This window comes from Talpa occidentalis, unplaced genomic scaffold (genome assembly GCF_014898055.3).
Source record: "Talpa occidentalis isolate TD23 unplaced genomic scaffold, MPIMG_talOcc4v2.1 talOcc4.12, whole genome shotgun sequence".
NCBI lineage: Eukaryota > Metazoa > Chordata > Mammalia > Eulipotyphla > Talpidae > Talpa > Talpa occidentalis.
In genome coordinates, this window is record NW_023601212.1 from 72,083,321 (window position 1) to 72,104,177 (window position 20,857).

The 20,857-nt window shown below is 48.3% G+C and overlaps 1 protein-coding gene across 2 annotated transcripts in view; it reads left to right on the forward strand.

The window, feature by feature from the left end:
- MAD1L1 (mitotic arrest deficient 1 like 1) overlaps nucleotides 1–20,152 on the forward strand; it is a 358,952-nt gene extending 338,800 nt beyond the window's left edge. For both annotated transcript variants that reach the window (XM_037506710.2, XM_037506712.2), the window contains exon 18: nucleotides 15,287–20,152. In XM_037506710.2, the coding sequence (XP_037362607.1) occupies nucleotides 15,287–15,445 (159 nt within the window). In that variant the 3' untranslated portion in view covers nucleotides 15,446–20,152. The remainder of the gene's footprint in view (nucleotides 1–15,286) is intronic.
- Nucleotides 20,153–20,857: the final 705 nt, after the last annotated feature.

A 20,857-nucleotide genomic window follows, 5' to 3' on the forward strand; every position in this document is an offset into this window, starting at 1 on the left:
ATCAGATAGTATTAGTGCTCCAGTTTGTTCTTTTACAAGGTTGTTTGGTTGTCTAGACTTTTTGTATATCCATATCAATTTTGGGCTCAGCTTATTAACTTCTACAATAAAAACCTGCTAGGATTTGGTATGGCTTACACTGAGCCTATAGGTCACTCAAGGGAGTTGCCACTTTAACAGCATCGAGTCTTCCAGCCATGAATACTTCCTCTTGGCTCTGGCTTCAGGGCATAGGTATCTTGATTTTCTGTCAAATTTATAAGTATTTCATATTTTGATGCCATTAAAAGGGTACATTTTATTTTTAATCTCTTCCTAGCTAGTATATAAAAACAGTTCATTTTTATATATTGAGTTCTTATTTTGCAACCTTGCTAACACTATGCGTTAATTCTAGTAACTGCTTAATTTGCTGTTTTCTTTGCAATATAGTGATACTTTTCTTTCCTGGCTAGAGCAAAGTTGAGTAGAAATGGTGAGCACAGAATCCTCTTGTTTCTGACCTGAGTGGAGTTCACCTTAACCTCAGATGCCCTTCAATTGGAAGAATTGCTCTTCTAACCCTAATTTGTTCAGAACTAGGGGGAGGGGAGAGGGGAGGTGCACACTGGCTTTGGTCAGATGCTTTTACTGCATCTACTGAGATGATTGTGTGGTTTTTCTATACTTTGTTAACATGCTGACATGTGATTACTGTGGCTGATTTTTGAATGTCAAACCAGCCTTGCATTCCTAGGGTAGACCCCACTTGGTCATAATGTGTTATCTTTCTTGTATTTTGGGCATACATGGCTTACCATTTTGTTTAGAATGTTTGTATCTTTGTTTCTTAGGTTTATTTTCTGTAGTTTGGTTTTTCCTCACAATTTTATTGTCTTCTTTTGTTAACATGTAATATTGGTCTAATAGAATGACTTGAAAGTGTGCCTCTCATTCAGTTCTCTTAGAGTTGATGTTGAGTTGATATTATTTCTTTCTTAGGTATATAGTAGAATTCACCAAGGGGGTCATCTAGACTTGAAGATTTCTTTGTGAGGTTTTCCTTACAAATTCCATTTCTTTTTTTTTTTTAAGATTTATTTATTTATACAAGCACTGGGTACAGTCAGAAGCGTGGGAGGGTAAGAGAATTCACCAGAGCCAGAGCAGGGAGCAGAACAGGCAGACTTGACGAAGTACACTGCTGAGGGGAGCAGCGGGCATGGCAGGAGAGGTCTGTGCGCCATGTGGGACCCTCACCGGTGGCTGGGGATCAAACTGGTGCTGTAGAGGCTGCGGGCAGCTTTGCAGCCCAGTGCTCAACCGCTGCGCCACCAGGGAGGCCCTACAAATTCCATTTCTTTATAGAGAATGCTCATACTATCTTTTTCTCTCATGGTGAGTTTAGTAGTTTGTGTCTTTCAAAGAATTTGTTCTTTTTATCTAAATTGTCAAATACGTTGGCATAAAGTTGTTCGTAGTATTAACTGATTACCCTTTCAACATCTGTAAAATATGTAGTGATGTTCCCTCTCCATTCCTGATACTAGTACTTTGTGTCTTCTCTCTTTTATTCTTAATCAGAGGTGTATCAATTTTATTAACCTTTTGAAAGAAACAGCTTGGATTTGTTTTGGTGTTTGTTTGGTTTTTTGCTTTTACTTTTCTGGTTTTTTATTTCACTCATTTTTGCTTTGATTACTTCCTTCTGATTATTTGGAGTCTAAGTTGTTCTTTTTATTTTGGCTTCTTAAGGTAGCAACTGTGGTCATTGAATTTAAGACATTTTTTCTTTTCTAATGCACATGTTAAATGCTATACATTTTCCGCACAGTTCTGCTTTGGTGGTATTCTACAAATTCTGATGTTTTGTTTTTTATCTCTTCAATTAAAATTACTTATTTCCCTTTTGATTTCTTCTTTGATCTATAGGCTTTTTAGAAGTGTGTTATTTAGTCTCCAAATATTTTGAAATTTTCCAGATGTCTTTCTGTCATTAGTTTCTGATTTAATTTCATTGTGGTCAGAGAACATACTTTGTATGACATGATTCTTTTCAAGTCATTGAAATTTCTTTCAGCTGCAGAAGCTTGCCTATCTTGGTAAATGTTCTGTGTGTGCTTGAAAATATTTATTCTGCTTCAGTGTCAACTAGGTCAAGTTTTCTAATAGTGTTGTCAAATCTTGCAGATATTTTATCTTTTCTATCAATTAAGAAGAGACAGTTATTGAAATATTGGCTTTGTGAGTTTATTTCATCTTTCTTGTATCTGTACTGATTTTTATTTCATGTATACATTAATGCCTTTATTATTATGAAATGGCCTTTATCCCTGGTAATATTCTGTGTTCTGAAATCTACTTTGTCTGATATTAACATAGTCATTCCAGCTTTTGGCTTTGTTAGTAGTATTGAACTTTTTCATCTTTTCATCTTTCATCTTTTAATCTACTTGTGTCTTCATATTTAAAATGTGTTCTTGCAAGTAATACATAGCTGAGCCTTGGTTTTGTATCTCCTCTAATAATCTACCTTTTTACTGGGGTCTTCAGACCATTTACATTTAAGTTGCTCAAAACTTTGATGACATTTAAACTTCTCATCATTTGTTTTCTATTTGTCCTTTGTTCTTTTTTTTTTTTTCTTCTTTTGGACTGATTGATTTTTTTTAATAAACTCATATATCTCCCTTTTTTTTCTTATTAGCTATAACTCTGCCTTATTGTTATACAGATTGCTTTTAGTATACATCTTATCACAGACAGCCTTCAGATTATATAGCACCATCTATAAATCTTACACTGCCTCCCAGTTCTCTCCTTCCTTCCTTAGTCCTGTTCTTATTATACATCTTATTTATGCACGTATAATAAACCCCATAATACCTGTTACTATTTTTTTGTTTAAATTGTATATTTCTTTTCAGATATTCAAAAAATAACTGAAAATTTCACCTATCTGTTCATGCAGCTGCCTCTTCATCTCTCATTGAAAGAATGAGGAATTCTTCATTCATTTGTGGAAGCCCATATTTCCATCTTCAACTTTCTTCTGTCTGAAGAACTTCCTTCAACTATTCTTATAGTGCCAGTCAGCTTGTAATAAATTCTTTAAGCCCTTGCATGTCTGAAGAAACCTTTGTTTTTTAAAATGATATTTTCACTGGCTACAGTTATCTATGTTGTTGTTCCAGTACTTTACAGGTGTTGTTCCATTGTCAACTGACTTTCATTGTTTCCAGTAAGAAATCTGCTGTCTTCCTGTCTTCTTACATTGTGCTAATGTGTCTGTTTTTATGTCACTGCTTTTAAGATTATTGTTGTTGTTACTGGCTTTAAGTAATTGATTTTGATGTGTTTTCATGTAATTCTCTTCATATATTTTTTGTGCTTGGGGTTCATTGAACTTCCTGGATCTGTCAGTTTATAGTTTTCATTAATTTTCAAAAGCTTTAAGTCATTTTTTTCCAATTATGTTTTTTCTGTCCTGTTATCCATCACTAAATAAGCAGTTACCCCAAAATTAGTGATTCACATTTTCTGAAGCCCTGAAATTTGATATGACTTATGCAAGTCCTCTCTTCAGGTTGTCAGCTGCAGCTCCAGTTATCTCAGGTTTGGTGGGACAAGAATCTGCTCAGGCTCACTCACATGGTTGGGGCGGCATCAGCTTTTCATGGGTAGTGGGCAAGAGGCCCTGTTCACTTCCTGGCCTTGTGGTCAGTTCAGTGTGGTCACTTGCTCCACAGGAGCTCTAAGAACCAGAGAGCCCAAGCAAGAAAGAAGTCAGTATATTGTGATGAAACATCAAAATAGCACCGTGTCATATTTGCCATATTTGTGTTAGAAAAAAAGTTGTACTCTTTAGACAATGTGCTAATTCTAATATCAGTATCAATACTAGATTTGTTTCAATTGATTGATTCTTTGCTTCACTATGATTTTTCTTTTCACTTCATATTTTCCTGATTTTTTGCACACTGAGTCATCATTCATGGATGCCAAACATTGTAAAATTTATTCTGTTGGGTGCTGGGAATTTTTGTTTTCCTGTGTCTAGTTTTAAGCTTTGTTCAGGGAGAAGTTACTTGGGAACAGTTCAGTCCTTTCAGATCTTGGTTGAAGATTTGTGGCAGGGCTAGAGCAGCATGCTATTGAGGGATCCTTTTGCCTGGCTCCTGAAGTGAGACCATCTGAGTGCTCTGTCCCATGCCCCATGACAAAGTATTTCTGATGTGGCTGGTGGTAACATGGACTGTTTCAACCTCTATATGAATCTCACATACTATGAAGATGTTTTTTCTAATCCTAGCAGGTGTTGTCTCCTGTCATGGGTGGTTTGTTAACACTTATGTGCTGATCAGCACTTTGCTCAGCCTTCTCTAGATGTGGCTCTTAGGACTCCCTTCCTGTACCCTCTACCACTGTGGTTTCCCCAAACTCTCAGCTTTTCCAGGATTCCCCTCCCTCAGAAAATCTCTCAAGAGAATAAATGGGTCCATCACAAGTCATGTTTCCCCTCTCAGATACCACTACCCTTAATCTTCACATGTCCTGTCTGGGAACCCCTATTTCATCTCTTGCAGCTACTTTTTCTGGTTGTTTTGGATGGGTAGAGAAATCTATCCCTGTAAGTACATCTTGGTTGGAACGCCTGCTCAACATTTGACATGTGTTGTTATCTGAGTCCACCAATAGCCCTCTGTGGTGGGAACACACACCTTGTCCCCACTTTACCTTAAGGAAACTTCAGCTCAGAGCGGAAGGGTATAATGTTCATAACATGAATAAGGGACCAGACTTTGAACCCAGGTCTCATGACTCTGGTGACTGCCATTCCCTGCACCAACCACTCTGCTCTCAGATCACTCCGAGATGGTGTGAGTTGTCTGGTTGGGGTGATAGGAGGGAAGAGGTTTCCTTTACATGTCTTTTACTCTCTTGTCATTGCACATGAGGGCTGGGCAGGGAAAAGTCACTGGCCCATGTGACAGATGAGACAGCTTAGGCTTGCCTAGTCACTGGTGCCAGGGTCACAGGAGGAATGGGGCCTTCGAGTTCTTTTTGTGGCTCTTTACAGTTAACACTCTACCCCCCCCCCAATAAGTATGGATGTGAGGCAGCCCTGCCCAGCAGCAGCCTCCCACTGGACTCTTGACCAACCCCACTTGCCTTGCCCATCTTCCTCCCTGATCCTCTGTCCCTGGGACTCTGGTGTTTACTGCCCTCAGGGCCTTCCCCATCCTAGATGCCATCCCTTCTCAGCCTCCCCTGGCCTCCTTTCCCTCCCCAGGACCTCTCAGCCTGTGGTATAACTGGGCCAAGCCCTGGCAGGTGAGCTGTTGGGCTCAAGCACCCACCTGTGATGGGTGAGATCACTGGAAGTGACCGCTCTGATCCTCACCGCCCCACGTGAGCCCTCCTCCCCTCTCTAGTGAGGCCATAGGAGCAGCTGTGTGTGGATCTAAAATGGAGCGCCCGTAGAAGAGATGGAGAGCTGTATAAATAGAATAATAATAATAATTGTGGGTTTGAGATTTATCTGCAACTGTTAGGGGCCTGGCCTTGCCTTCCCCACAAATCACTCGTGAGGGAAAAGGTCACCCCTAGCGGGGACGGTAAATTCCAATAATGCTGGTATAATTAGAACATGCAGTATTTAGATGTTTCTCAGTACAATTAAGCGGGGGATAATTGGGTGAGCTATTTTCCCCCCATGCTGGACATGCTTTTTTGCCAGCTTCCGTTCTTTGGAACTTCATGCCGGGACATTTGTTCTCAGCCTTCTGTCCAAGTTGTCCTGACCCACTTGCTACCATGTCCCACTGTTCTCTTGCAGCCTAGCCCTCTTTTGGGTTCACCTGTGCTAGGCACCAAGGACCCAGAGAAAAGAGTAATAAGAGTGGGTGAGCAATATAAGCTACTGGTCATGGACAGAGTAATAATTTGGCACCAAGAGACATGCAGGTGCCTTGGAAAGGCCCTCAGAGTGTGGCATCAGGAAGGGCTTCATGAGAGCCACATCCCACCTGGGCTTATGGGACAGAATGTGGAGCAGAAATGACCAACCTCTGGAGGTGGCCAGGATGAGCTGGATGGGCACAGCAGTGCTGGGTGGTCAGTGTGGCCTGGGACAGGGTCATCAAGATGACAGGAACCAATGGAGCCAAGCTTGGTAGAGAGCAGCCAGTGTGGGCTGTGAAGGCAGCGAGTGAATCCATGGCCAGTTCTCGAAGAACCCTAGACAGACAGTTCACATGGCGCTCAGGACTTGTGGTGGCCACTGTCCCTGTGCCCTTCCCCTCAGAGCCCTTCAGCATGTGCAATGGTTGATCTCACAGGCTCTTAGGAGAGCTGTGTAGCACCCGGATGTGAACTAAAAGCCTCAAGGGCTTGGTGAAAGTGAAAGTGTTCTCTGGAGCACTGTGGTCTGACTGGTGGTATAGCCCATGTGGAAAACCCAGACCTGCACTCAGTTTGCAGAGTACCACCTCAGCCGTCATCACCCCTGGTCATTGGGCTCATGACCTCTAACCCCAGGCAGCATCTGTCAGGGTTAAGGTACTTGTCACCCTGACATTTCTCTGCAAACTCTAACAAAGCAGCCTGAGGAGTCCCTTCTCTATGGTTAAGCCTTTGAGATTTTTTTAGGACTGAAAAGACAGCCCCCAAGACAGCAGCTCCAAGGGGCTGCAGGAGCGGGTTCATGCAGTGGGGTCACCCATGTGCTGACTGTGGAGGTGGTTACTCAGAGCTGCGTGCTCAGGCAAACTGCATAGGCTGTTCACATGTACATGCCAGAGTGCTTACGTTTGTGCGCTTGCACATACACTCATACCAGTGCCTGTGAAAACTGCGTCTAGCGGGCAGCAGTGACCCCTGTCATTTTCTCATTTTGATGTTATACTAAGTATCTGAAATTCTATACTCGGGGGAAGCTGGGAGAAGGGTATATTAGTACCCTATACTGTTTTTGCACCTTCCTGTGAGTTCGTAATTATTTTAAAATAAAAAGTTTTCAAAAAACAAGAAAATTTTTAAAAGTCAGCCTTCCAGCTGACAGGGACCATAGCCAGGCACCCCCCCATCACCTGACCAGTGTGACCTGGAGGCTCAGGCTAGGCCCTATGCATCAAGGGAAGGGCCTCACCCTGCCCTTAAGAGGCTTACAGTTAACTGAGGAGCAAACACACAGCCTGAGCCCCATCATGCCCCTCAGCCTGAGCCCTACCTCCACCTCATGAAGCGTCATTATCCCCCTGACCTGAGTGCCATCGCCCCCTCTGGAATTTTGTTTCCAGAGATGACAACACCAGAGAAAATATCCAAGCACAAGTTTTCACTCCCATCAGACTCCAGTCAGGCTGAGTTCTAGCTGTGCCCCATCGACCCTGAGACCCTTGAGACAAAGCGGGCAGGAGGTCACTTCCCCTGCCAGTCTGCCAAGACACCCACACCAGCCAAGGCCCCAGTCCCCCCTCCCTCTTGTGTGTCAGCTCCAGCAAGGCAGTACGTGCCGCCCCAGGCAGGGGAGCCACCACAGATTACATAGATGTAACTTCTTCTGACTAGAAATGTAATATGCAGTCATAGTAAAAAAAATCTGGAAAATGCAGACATCCATAATGAACCACTTTTAATTTTCGTTCTCTCACTGCTGTTACCATCTCAATGAATATTCTAGTGGTCTTTTCTTTTCCTCTGTATGTAAAAGTGTGAGTGTGTGGTAGACTGAATGTGTAGGTGAGTATGTGAGTATGTACAACCACAGTGCATATTCGCAGGGCTTTCTCCAGCACAAAAGTTCAAGGCGATTTCCTGACTGACGTGGCTAAGCCGCTCTCCCCAGATCAGCCTGTGAGCGCATGAAAGCACTTGGAATGTGTCAGATTCTCAGCTTGAGAAACCTAGACAAGTCGTTTGAAGATGGAAGCACTTTGATTTTTTTACTGCCTAATCAAGACAGATTCTCCTTCCCTGAACTCTGAGAGTGGTGTCAGCACACATCCCAGGTCACACAGGCCCGGGGTCCCTTGGGAGAACGAGGCCCGTCTCTGCTCAGTCATGGTGAAGACCAGTCCCTGTGCAGCAGGAGAGCCTGAGGCTGGACCCCTTGCTTCCCAGAGGACGCTAACCTTGCTCACCTATTGCACAGTTCCTGTGGCCAGGTGCCTTTACGGACTCGATGTAGTCTCCTCAGCCTCAACCCAGACAACTTCATCGGTGTGCCCAGGTCACACAGCTTCTAGGTGTCAAACCAGGGTCAGCTAGATCTCATTGACTTCAAATACCAGGATGTTGCTATGTCAGCAGCAAGGGGCCTGCCTGCCTGCCTAGATGGGGGAACAGGAGAAGTTATTGGGTAGGTGGGTTAAGTATGATGATGACTCTGTTTACCCCAGAGGGCCTGTGGACTCACAGAGGCCAGGAACACAGCAGGCCAAGGTGTGGGCTGGCAAGTACTGATGGTCCTGCATTTCTGCTCCCCAGCCCCTCCTTGAGCAAAGAGGTGAGTGGGCCTGGCTGGCCCCAGCCTGTGGCTGTCTTGTCCTCATAAAAGGGTCTTTCATGGTGCAAACATCACTCATTTGATGAGGCCCGAGTTATACACTTTCATTTTATTTTGTGGGATACACTGTTGGGGTCATGTCTAAATTCCTTATCTGTTCCTAGACTCTGAAATTTTTCTTCTGTGTTTAAGTTTTATGTTTTACATTTAAATCCATGATACATTTTGATTTAAATTTTGTATAAGGTGTCAGATTTAAGTTAGAATTCTTTTTCTTTAACTGGGGACATCCACCAGCTACAGCACCATTTTTGGAAAAGGCTGCAGTTGGTTGTGCTTTGGTGTCCTCCAAGGTGCTGAGGCCACTGCCCCATCCTATTCTGAAGTGGTACCAGACAACCTCCTAGGGCTCCTGTCCTCCCAGCTCCTCCTTGCCACACTCGGTGTATCTGTTTGTCACCCTGGAAGGAAAGGGCCTTGGAGAAGACCAAGTCAGGATGTTTGGGCTTTACAGGAAACAGGGCCACCTGGAGCTGTGTCCAATTAGGTGTCTGTTGCCACAGATCTGAACATGAAATTTTCATGCCACTGCGAGAACAATCACCAGTCATCCTGGCTCCCCCAGGCCTCACAGCAGCCTGAGGGAACTTCTCAGGAAAGCCAGGGAGCGTGCAGAAAACAGGCCAGGTCACACTCACTAGCTGCTCTGTCCTGATCATAGCTTCTGTGTGCATTTCCCTCCTCCCTGTGGCCACGGTGAATGCAGGTCTGTCCTGAGAACAGAGCAGAGACAAGCAGACAGGGTCCTGTCCTAGAGAAGGCGCTAGTTGGGGATAAAGAGCAATTAGAGAATCCCAGAAGTGAGTGGGATGTGCCTCATGGAAGTGTGTGAAGGGGAGGCTGTGGGCAGCTCTGTCTGTGGAGCCTCCCATGTGCTGCACCCTGTTCTAAGTGCCGGAACATAGTCATGGACACAGCAGACCTGTGGACCTCAATTCTAGAAGATAGCGCCGGACTTGTAGACCTCAGTCCTCTCTCAGATGTGTGACTTGCAGAAATTTTCTCCCAGCCTATAGCTGTCTTGTCCTCATAAAAGGGTCTTTCACAGTGCAAATATCGCTCATTTGACAAGGTCCAAGTTATCCATTTTCATTTTATTTTTAAGATTTATTTTATTTATACAATAACTGGGGTATAGGCCAGAGGTGCGGGAGGGTGAGAGGATTCACCAGAGACAGAGTGGGGAGCAGAACAGGCAGACAGACCGAAAACACTGCTGAGGGGAGCAGTGGGCGAGACAGGAGAGGTCTGCCACACCATGTGGGTATCTCTCTGACTGGCCGGGAATCGAACCTGCACTGAAGAGGCTTCAGACAGCTTCACAGCGCTGCGCTCAACCTGCTGCACCACCGGGGAGGCCCTATTTTCATTTTATTTTATGGGTTATGCTATTGTGTCGAGTCTAAATTCTTTACCTGTTCCTAGGCTCTGAAATTTTTCTTCTGTGTTTAAGTTTTGTATTTTACATTTAAATCCATGATACTTTTTGACTTAAATTTGTATAAGGTGTCAGATTTAAGTCAGAATTCTTTTTCTTTTTCCTTTTTTTTAAAAAAATATTTATTTATTTATGCATACAAGAGCTGGGGTACAGGCCAGAGATGCGGGGTGGTGAGAGGATTCACCGGAGACAGAGTGGGGAACAGAACAGACAGACTGACTGACCAAAATACACTGCTGAGGGGAGCAACGGGCGAGACAGGAGAGGTCTGCTTCGCCATGTGGGTTGCTCCCTGGCTGGCCGGGGATTGAACTCGTGCTGCAGAGGCTGCTTCATAGTACTGTGCTTAACCTGTTGCACCACCAGAAATCTTTTTCTTTTTTAATGTGGACATCAACCTGCTGCAGCACCTTTTTTGGAAAAGGCTGCAGTTGGGTGTGTTTTAGTGTCCTCCGAGGCACTGAGGTTCTCTAGCCTGTTCCATGGATCTGTGTCTGGGCGTTGGCCAGTACTTGTACCGCACCATCCGTACCACGAGGTGGCCACATGTGCTCTGGTCCTGGTTTGCTGAGGTTTTTAATCACAGATGGGTGTTAAATTTTGTCCAAAGCTCTTTCTGCCACAATTGATGGATCATATGACTTTTCTTTAGCCTCTTGATAGGTTGAATTACCTTGATTTTCCATGTGATTGCTTGACTCGTCACCTAGAAGCTCTCATGGTGTGGTTTTCACCTAAAAGATATGTGTGCATGTTTCTCATATATTCCTGGAGTAAATTTGCTAATAATTGTTGAAGATTTTTTTGGATTGAAGTTCATGAGAGATGCTGGTCTGGGTTTTGCTTTTTTTCTCCATAATTTCAAGAATCAAGTTAATACTTAGTGGGGGAAGTATTCCTTATATTTTGCTTTCTGGGGGGAATTGTGTAAAATTAGTAATTAATTCTCGTTTAACTGTTTGATAAAATTGTCCAGAGAGGCCATCTGGTACTAGAGAGATTTCTTTTTGCAGAATTTTTGAATTATAAATTCAATTTCTTTAATGGTTATAGGGCTATTCATGTTATCTATTTCATCTTAGCTAAGTTTTGGTACTTTGTGATTTGCAAGCAATTGGTCCAGCTCTTCTGAGTTTTCAAATGTATGAGCATCAAGGGGTTTGGTTAATATTTTCTTGATATTCTTCTAATACCTCCAGGATCTATTGTAATATTCCCCCATTTCATTTCTGACATTAGTAACTTCTATCTTTTCTCTTTTATCTATGTTAGTTTTGCTAGAGGTTTGCCAATTCTATTGCTATTTTTCAAAGGACCAGACTTTTGTTGTGATAATTCTCTTTGTTTTCAGTTTTTATTCCCGCTCTAATCTTCACCACTTCTTCCTTCCGTGTGCTTTAGGTTTATTTTGCTTTTCTCTCATTTCTTGAGCTGGAGCATAGCTCGCTGGCCTGAGGTCCCCCTGGGTTCAAACATGGGCGCCCAGTACCACCCCTTTCTGCCCCATCCCAGGTGGACCCTCTGGGACTCTGTGTGGTTTCATTTCACTCAGTTCTGTGTTGTCGTTTCCATTGAGACGCCCTCTTTTGATAAGTGTGCTGTTTAATTTCCACATTTCATGATTTTCCTGTTGTCCTCTCCTTGAGTTCTGGCTCCTGTGTCCTCTGAGGTACCCTAACCTTTTGTTTTTTTGACCTCTTCTTTACTCTCAGCCAGCACAAGAATCTCTGTGCTTGGACTCTAGCGACAGCCACTCCTCAGGAAGCTGCAGGGATGTGATGACGTGGTCACAGCACCACCATGTCATTAAACAACATTCACATAGCACTCAGTGTCTTAGGAGACCAGCATTTATACTATCTGATTGCTTAATCATTTTATTATATTACTTGTGTTGTTTCTTTGAATCAGGATTTGGGGTTTGGGGTTTCTTTGAATCAGGTTTGGGGTTTCCTACCTTGAGGTGGGTTTGATCTCTGTCTTCCTTGATTGTTTCCTCATTTCTGAAATTTTCTTCAGTGCCCTCAGGAAAAGGCAGTCTTGTACATACCAGGAGTTTGTTCTCACTTGACACCTTGTCTGCAAGCCACCCCCTGCAGTTGGGGGTCACGGAAGGGGAAACCGCCTCAAGGAGAGGCATGTCTTATCTCTTCTCCTTGGGCCCTTCCTTGGCTAGAGTGGCTCCCTGCTTAGGGCACTGCTGCTGAAGGAGCATCACTTCATGCCGTTCTGCTGTTTGAGACCCTGAGAAGTTTGAGGGCTACTAAGACTGCAGTAATAAACCCCTTTGGAGCCTATGTGAGCCCAGCGGCTATCTCAAGCAGTGCTTTTCAGACTGACTGCAGAGGCAGAACTGGGAGAGGAGCCAACCTGACCCTGAAATCAGTGCTGCTCCCCATATGTGATACCCCAGTGCCCCTCACATGTCCATGCTCCCCCACTGCTGCTACATGGACACGACTGTGATGGCCAACTTTGGCTTTGCTGCTCTGCTGTCTCAGGTGGGAGGAAGCTGAGGTGAGCTGGGCTGGCCTCTATGGCAGCAGAGGTCTTCATTGTGGCTGCAAGTCTCACTTCCCACAGGGCGCCTGCAGGCCACACTGCTGCCTGTCACTCCCAGATGTCGGGCGGGAGCAGAGACAGACAGCGCAGTCAGTCCCGTAAATATTTCCAGCCACAGTCAACATGTCTTACTAGGCAATTTGCTTTTTAAAAAATTGTGGTCTAATTTTAAGTGAACAGCCCCTAATTAGAGTGATTTACAAGGTACCTAGGGACTGGGTGGCATTTGAACATGGCAGAGGACTGAGCAGAGATGGATGGTGCGGCATAATCCAGTGGCACATTCTGATAACACAGCTGCTGGGCTGAGTCTGCGCAGAGATGCCCCTTGACACACACCCCAGCAGACAATGGGAAGTGTGGCCAAGAGGAGGGAGCAGGTACCCTGGGGGAGGGACAGCAGGGCTCCTCAAGCTGGGCAGCAGAAGCTGGCATGTGCAGACACTTGGACTCACCTTGATTTGGGTGAGAAAGTCACCCTGGTCCCCTCACATGCACACTGCTCCCACCCAGCCCCCCCAGCCCCTGTGTGTCTTTGTGGTCTTAGTTCCCAGAACTGCACAGCATGGAGCAAGCACCAAGTAGGCCCCTTATGAGTGCTGGGTGGTGGGCTGAGGGAGCCAAAGATGGACTTTGGGTCAGTTGGAGTTCACGGAGAGTAAGACTGATTCACATCAACAATGGTTAAGGCCCTACAGCCTTCAGGCATCAGGGAACCACTGTGTTTAAGTGAGAACTGGCTGAAGACTACCCTTAGGTGAGCAGAGGAGACCTGGCCAGGAGGACCTGGGCTCCATGCAGTCTGGAAGGAGGAAGACGGGGCCCAGGCTAGCCCAGATCCGCTGAGCCAAGAAAATAAGCCTTGGATCTGCTGTGCTGCCACCCCCAGCTAGTGCTGGACCCCACTATCTACTTCACCCCCCTTCCCACAGCTGTAGAAGAATCAGCCCCTCTGACATTTAAGGGGGCGGGGGGAGGAATCAGAATCAAGAACAGAGGCAGAAATGAAAGAATTTTCTTGGTAAAAGGTCAGAATGGTTTCTCTTATTTTTGTTTAAAAATGGTTTGTCTTGAACTATGACAAGGCTAAATGTATTAACAGGCAGGGGAACAGGCTGCTCAGAGGCAGGGCCGGCCAAGTGAGGCAGCAAACAAGATCGGTGGCAGCTCAGACAGTGGGTTAGATGCCCGAGCACTAGGCTCTAAAGGCCACGCGGCAGGTCTGGGGTCAGGAGTCAGAGGGAAGGTGGATGTGGAACTGCATTCCTGGATTCTGAGAGGACCCCTGAGGGCACATGGGACCTGGCTGTGTAGGGCTCCTAGGCCCCTGTCCATGCGGGAGAGGCTGTGTGGGGCATGCTGCCAGCTGTGGGGTCTACACCCAGGCCAGGCCACTCCAGTACAGGGCGAGCCAGGCATACAGGCAGAGTGAACTGCCAGTCCTGTGCTGGGGCACAGCAGTACCCTGCAGCTCTTGGGGGAGCAGGTAGCACCCACCAGCCTGCTGGACAGAAGAGAGCTTTTTTTTAACAGCTGTACTGAGCTATAACTCACATATCATGCAATTCACCCACTGGTGTGTACAACCCAGTTCTTTCTAGCAGTTTCAGAGCCGTGTAGCCACCTAATTTAGAATGTTTTCATCACCCCACAAAGAGACCCCTACCCCCCGGCAGTCACTCCTCAATCCCTCCCGAACTCCCAGACCCTAATGACCACTCACCTGCTTTCTCTCTACATGAACTCGTCTGTCCTTAAGTGGAATCACGCAGGTGCCGTCTTTGGCATATGTTTTGGGGATTCATCCACGTCGTAGCGTTGTCTGAACTTCCTTTTTCAGGCTGGAAAAAGATTCCATTGACGGAGGGGCACATTCCATTTGTCCATCTATCCCGTGGTGACTGTTTCCTTTTGGACTGTGAACATTGTTGCCGTGGGTGTCCATGTAGGACTTGAGTGTGGGCAGGCATTTTGTTTCTCCTGGGCACTAGGAGTGGAACAGCTGGGTCATGTGTTCAGTTTTTTGAGGAGTCACCAGACTTGTCCCCCATGCTGCACATTTTACACCCCAGCAGCCTGCACAAGTGTCCCTTCGCCACATCCTCACTGGCCCTTGGTCCTGTCTAACTATGGCTGTGGCCGCAGCTGGGAGCTGGCATCTCAGCGTGGGCCTGATTTGTGTTGTGCATCTTTCCATGTGCACCATGGCCATCGAAATGTCTTCCTTAGAGAAAGCCCATTCACATCCTTTACCTACTTTTTAACTGAGTTGTTTGTCCCTTTATACCCTGAGTGATAGAGTTGTGGGTGTGTTCAGACCATGGTCTTCATTGGCTTAGACAGAGGGGACTGGCTGGGTAGGCTAATCTGTGAATGGGAATCTACCCGCCCGGTCCCATCTTCCAAGATTCCAGAGCGTGGGGAGACCCCCACCCACTGGAACTGGCCTTGCCACACACAGGACACCCAAGAAATGACATTACCTGCTGGAAGATACCTGGCCTCGAGCAGTTGGCAAGTCTTGCTGGGGGTCAGGGACAGGCCCGTCCCTCTGACTAGATGAGGGAAACTGAGACAGCAGAACCTAGGCCCCCTCCAGGACAGCCCTCCTGGGCCCCTAGGTCTCCTGCTCCTTACTGTTCTGTTGCTCGAGAGGCCAGTGGGGAAGGGAGTGGAGAGCTCATCCAGAAACTCCCTACCGAACTAACACCGCCCTCCCATGTCTCTCGCTGCAGGCCGCGGGACCCTCCAGTGCCAAGATGCAGCTGCTGGAGACAGAGTTCTCGCGCACCGTGCAGGAGCTCATCGAGCTGCATCTCTTGCACCAGGACAGCATCCCTGCCTTCCTCAGTGCCCTCACCCTTGACCTCTTCAGCCGCCAGACTGTGACCTAGCCTGCAGCCACTGTCCCTGACCATCGCCAGCCCTCAGCTTCTGCAGGTGGGAGCAGGCATGGGCAGGAGGTTGTTGGGGTTTTCCCCACACGTCCCAGCCCCACCTGCACCTCCTACCCTGCCCATTTGCAGGACACCCCAGCCTCCTCTGCCCACATGCCACCACCTGCCCAGAATGGGCAGTGTCTTTATGTGATTGGGACCCATGAGCTCCACCCCATCAACCTGCCTGGGCAGCAGCACCCCATGCACAGAACCTCTGGACATACCTCTGGTCAGCAGGGGTTAAGCTGCTCTGGGACATCCTGGCATGATGCTCCCTCATCCCCCAGACCCTGCGTTCACTCCTGCCCTGCAGCAAAGGGCCTCCAGCCTCTTCACCCTTCATCCTGGAAAACTGGCCAGGTGGCCCTGTGGGCAGTACTCTGCGGGCCCTATTCCTGCTCCCTCCCCGAGGTATCTCTACCCACATGCCAGTCAAACCCAGTTGTGCCCAGAAGCCTGGCCAGACAGCCCAGGGCTGGCAGCCAAGGTCTGTGGCTCCTTATGAAATAAAGGTTCCTCGCCACCCACACCGCCCAACTCGCTGTGTGTGTCTGAGCCCCACGCTGACAGGCTCCCTCTGCTTATGCTCAGTCTAGCCCAGGGCAGCTCCTGGACACCGAGAATATGGGCTAGGCCGCCTAGGAGCAGCACCAGCAGCTGGTCAAGATGCTCCCTGCACACCCACCTAGAGGGCCCGGGGCAGCTCTGCGCAGAGGGAAGGAGACACCCTAACAGCCTCAGGTGCTGGCTGGGCGGGCGGCTCCAAGTCCTCTGCTTGGGTGACAGCAAGTCACTGACTGGCCCCTCATCGTGGTGGGGGTCTTCTGAAACCCCAACCATTGCTTCCACAATCACATCTTCTCCTTTGTTCTGTCACCTCAGGACCACTGTTGTCTTCAGAGTATGGAGTGTGGGCTTCAGGGTCCTAGGAGCTCGTCCCCTCCACCCCCAGCATCTTGTGCTGAGGGTGAGGCTCATGGGTCAGCTCGGACATGAGGGTCATGAAGGGCTGCCGGCCAGGGGCTGAGGAATTTCAAGGGTCCTGGGCTGGTGGTCCTGCCGTTGCTACCTGGGGATGGAGATAAAGCGCTGCCTCATTCACATGCAGCTCGCACTCTGCCGTCGCCAGTCATGGGGAAAATGTGGCGTGACGTCAGCTGCCTGCGTGCGGGTACACGGCCGGCAGCTCCCCGCGAGCTTGGTCATCAGCGCAGTGTGCACAGCAAGCCGCTATCTGAGCCCAACAGAGGCCGTGAGAGCAGCCACAGGGCAGAGTCTTGCCAGGCAGCTCTGTGGCACAACTGCCCAAGGTCACCGCCAGAGGAGGAAGGCGGCATGGGGACAGGACTGCGTCCACCTGCTCCCCAGAGCCAGAGCCCTGGGGAGTGTGGCCTGAGCGAGCCCTGAGTGTCACCTCCAGGTACTGCCCTGGGAGGCTGGGGCTGCACCCCCACCCCATCCTCATCTACCCTCCCAGAAAAGCTGAAGCCTTGAGACTCATGTGTCTGGGTCAGGGCCACTGGGCCCCAGTCTGGGGCCATGAGCCCTTGAGAACTGGGGCTACAGCCCAGCCTTGGGACTTCCTTCACCCTTCACCCCTCAGATGAGCCCCAGTTCTCTTGTCCCATGTGCTTGGGGGCCCCAATGCCAGTGTGGAGAATGGATGCCCCTTTATCATGCTTCATCTTCGCTGTCTGTGGGATGCAGTAGCACTCACCCCAAAGCTGTGCCTGTGCGGAAGCTCCCGTCACATTCCAGAAGATGGGGCCACCAGCGCAGAGCAAAATCCCTATGAACTTGTTCTGAGCCTCCTGAAACCCCCGGGCAGAGCGGGAGGGTGCTCGGGACTTTGGATCTGTTTGTCCCGTGTGTGCTGGGGTCTGTGGTCTCCACTCAGGAGTTCCAAAGCTGCAGCAATAGTTATCTCACCTTTGTGGGAGGAAATGTCCCCACAGCCGTGCTTGGGGCTCCAATGTGGCCCCAAGCCACCTCACATGCCCCATGGAACAGCTGCATGCCCAGCTGCAGGTGAGTGTCCAGGGACCCTAGGCCTGGGCTCAGCTGCCTCTTGTGTGTGGGTAGGCTGAGACAGACCCTGCCAAGAGTAAGACTAGCTGAGGTCATAACTCAACACAAAGTCTTTAGCCCATGAAATGCACTGAGCAGCCCGTGTGTGTGTGTGTGTGTGTGTGTGTGTGTGTGTGTGTGTGTGTGTATGAGTGTGTGGGGGTGTGTACATGTGCAGGTAACCATGTGTGCAGGTGTGCGGGTGTGTATACCTTGAGAGAGGTGGGAGCAGGGCATGTTCTGCTGAGATGGCTGAGGTCAGGGTTCTACCTGGGCCTCAGTGGCAGATGCGGCCTTGAGAAACATCAAAGGGTCACACAAACCAGAAGGCCGGCTGTCCTGTAACTTGGACCTGGACAGAAGCCCTTGACATCTGCCCAGTGTGCACCAGAGGGGACCAGTCACCGCTGGCCTACATCCCCAGGCAGGAGATACCAAAAATGGTATCTGGATTGCAAGGCCAGAACTGGACTCCAGCCAACCCAGGCAGAAAAGGAATGTGCCAGAAGGGCTTGGGTAGGGCTGAGCAGCCAGATTCAGAAAACTGTGGTCCCCATTGTGCCACAGCACTGACTCCCACCGGTGGACACGTGGTCTCATTGCAGGTTCTCTCCCCCTTCACCCAACACATGCCCTGGGGTCTCTCTGCCACAGGCTTCCACCAGGACACCCCCTCATGATCCCTTAACTGCCCAGGACCCCGTGTCACTTTTAAGAGTCACAGTGCCTGGCAAGATTTCTGATTGGTCGAGCCTACACCCCGCTTCTGTGAGATAGGTTGGGATAGCTAACGGCCAACAGACAAGGGCCTCTATCCCAAAGGAACATTGAACTTGAGCCTCATCCCAGCACCAGTCTCCCACCTCCCTCCCACTGCAGTGAGAGGCGCCTTCTCACTGGAAAGCCACCTCAGGCCTAACCACCTACCCAGCACTGACACACAGCCCGAGGGTCACTGGTTCCTATGTTCTGAAGATGGAATTTTCCTTTCCTGAACAGAGGCAGCAGGCACCACCCGCTCTCTGAGGTGTCTGGGTTAGGAGAGGGGAGCAAAGGCCCAGCTAACATCCTCCCCACCAGGCCTGACTTAGTCTCTTCCCAGTGCTGCCAGGGGGGATTAAAATGACTTCTCACAGGGATCAGGGGTCCCACCCAGCTCCTGGTGGGCAAGCCACAGAAAGTTCTGGTTCTGGCAGATCCCACTTCCTCCAGCTCATTAGTGAACGCCTGATGGTAAATGGTTCTTAAGCCGCTAATGACTAATTTTAAGGGATTAGTGCCGCAGCGATAAACTATAATTGCCAGAATGTAACAGGATTTGGTGTGTGACAGGGCTCCTTCCAGCTTCCCGGTGGCTCCAGGGGGGACAGTGCCACCTGCTGGGGTCTTCTCAGGACCCCCACCTCCCACCTGGGCACCCCAACCTCCCTCTGTGTCTGCCAGCACGCGGTTTGCCATCGTTGTTATTGCTTCTCTCCCTCTGCGCACTTCTGCCTCATGTTCTGGGAATGAGTAAGTGCCCAGGTTTTCTCTAGCTCCTCATGCCCAGCAGCCGCAGCCCTGGGACTTGTGAGAAATGCAGGTTCTCAGGTCCCTGCCAACCCTGTGAATCAGAATCTGCATGAGACTTGACCTCCAGGCAGTCATAGGCACGTTCAAGCCAGTAAAGCTTTTGCTTAAAAGAACTACCCCAATTTACAGAGCTCCCCGTTCCATAATGACCCTGCAAGTTGAGTCTTGCTGGGGACAAGACTGAAGCTCAGAAAGGACAGGGATGCGCCTCAGGTCACGCGCACCCAAACCCAGCCTTCCTGATGCAGACTCACGGCTCAGCCTCTGAGGCAAACTTGACCCATTTCCCTTGTTGCTAAAGGTCATCAGGATGCCAGGACCTAGGGAGGCTGACGGCCTCTATCCCAGGACATAGGATTCCGGACCACATGTAGTGTGTCTGCATGACAAATTGTGTCTGCGATGTGTAGGAGTGTACACCTGTGTATACATGCAGGACTTTGTGTGTGTGGCTTCATGGCTGTGTGTGTGTTCTGTATGTGCACTGTTTGCATTTGCACACACATGTCTTGTGTGTGTGCACAACTGCCATAAGTGTACGTGCATGCATGCATAATGAGGACAAGCACTTTATCAAACTGGTGTAATAGTTGCTTCAGGCCCAGAGAGTCACAAGGCCCTCTCCAAAGTCACACAGCAAGAGAAAGTCAAGGATGGGAAGCAGGGCCGTACAGACATCATCTCGCCCAGCCTGCTGCCTGCCTCATTGTTTACATTTTCTTTATCTTTAACTGCACACTTTTAATACGGCATCAGTGTGAAAAGAAAAATGCTCTGTCAATAGAAATGTGGAGTAAAAGGAAGTTCTGTTTGGGCCCATCCCAGCCTTTTCCATCTGCAGATGGGTTCACCCACCTAACGTGGACACACAAAAAGCCATTGTTTGATTTCACTTGGTTGTGTGTATGGTTTTTAAAATAACTGAGTTGTTCTGCAGCTTGGTTTTTCTCATTGAACAATTGTCTTGGAAATTTTCCATAAAAGCATCTACTGATGTATTTCACTGGGTTTTTGTTGTTATTTCCAAACTACTCAAGAAGTTTTATTGAAAACAATAACCTGCAGAAACACCAGATTCTCATTTTCGAGTAAAAATTGACAGCATCTTTCAGAACGTCCATAGTTCTCAGCAATTTTGGTCATTACTTTAAAAAACAAACAAAATCCAAACCAAGACCAAACAAACATGGATCGAAGTTCCAGATTCCAATGAACGGAGACTTGTGGATGAGCCTCTGCTTATGGTTCTGGCCCCGTCCTCACGTGCCCTGGCAAGAATGAGGGTAGGTTTGGGCTTGGTTTTCAGTGGGTCAGTAGTTCTGACAACCACTTCTCCGTCACCTTGAACTCGTGCCACCCTGTGCCAGCTCACTGTTCCCCCAGATCTTACCTGGCTCATCCTCCATGATGGATCAAAATTGTGTACCCCCCAAATTCACACTCCCAGCACCTGGGAATGTGACTAGTTGGAGGAGGGGCCTGTAAATGATGATGAGATGATTAAAGTAAAAGGAAGCCTGAGCCCGTGTGACTGGAGCCCTCACAAGAAGAGAGCATCCCGAGACTGTGTGAGCACCCAGGGAGGTGACATCTGCACGCCAAGGAGAGAGGCCTCAGGAGGAACCAGTCCTGCTGACACCTTCATCGTTGACTTCCCGCCTCCAGAACCGTGAGAAATCCCCGTGTTTAACAAGCCCCTATCTGTGGTACCTGGAGATGGCCGCCTGA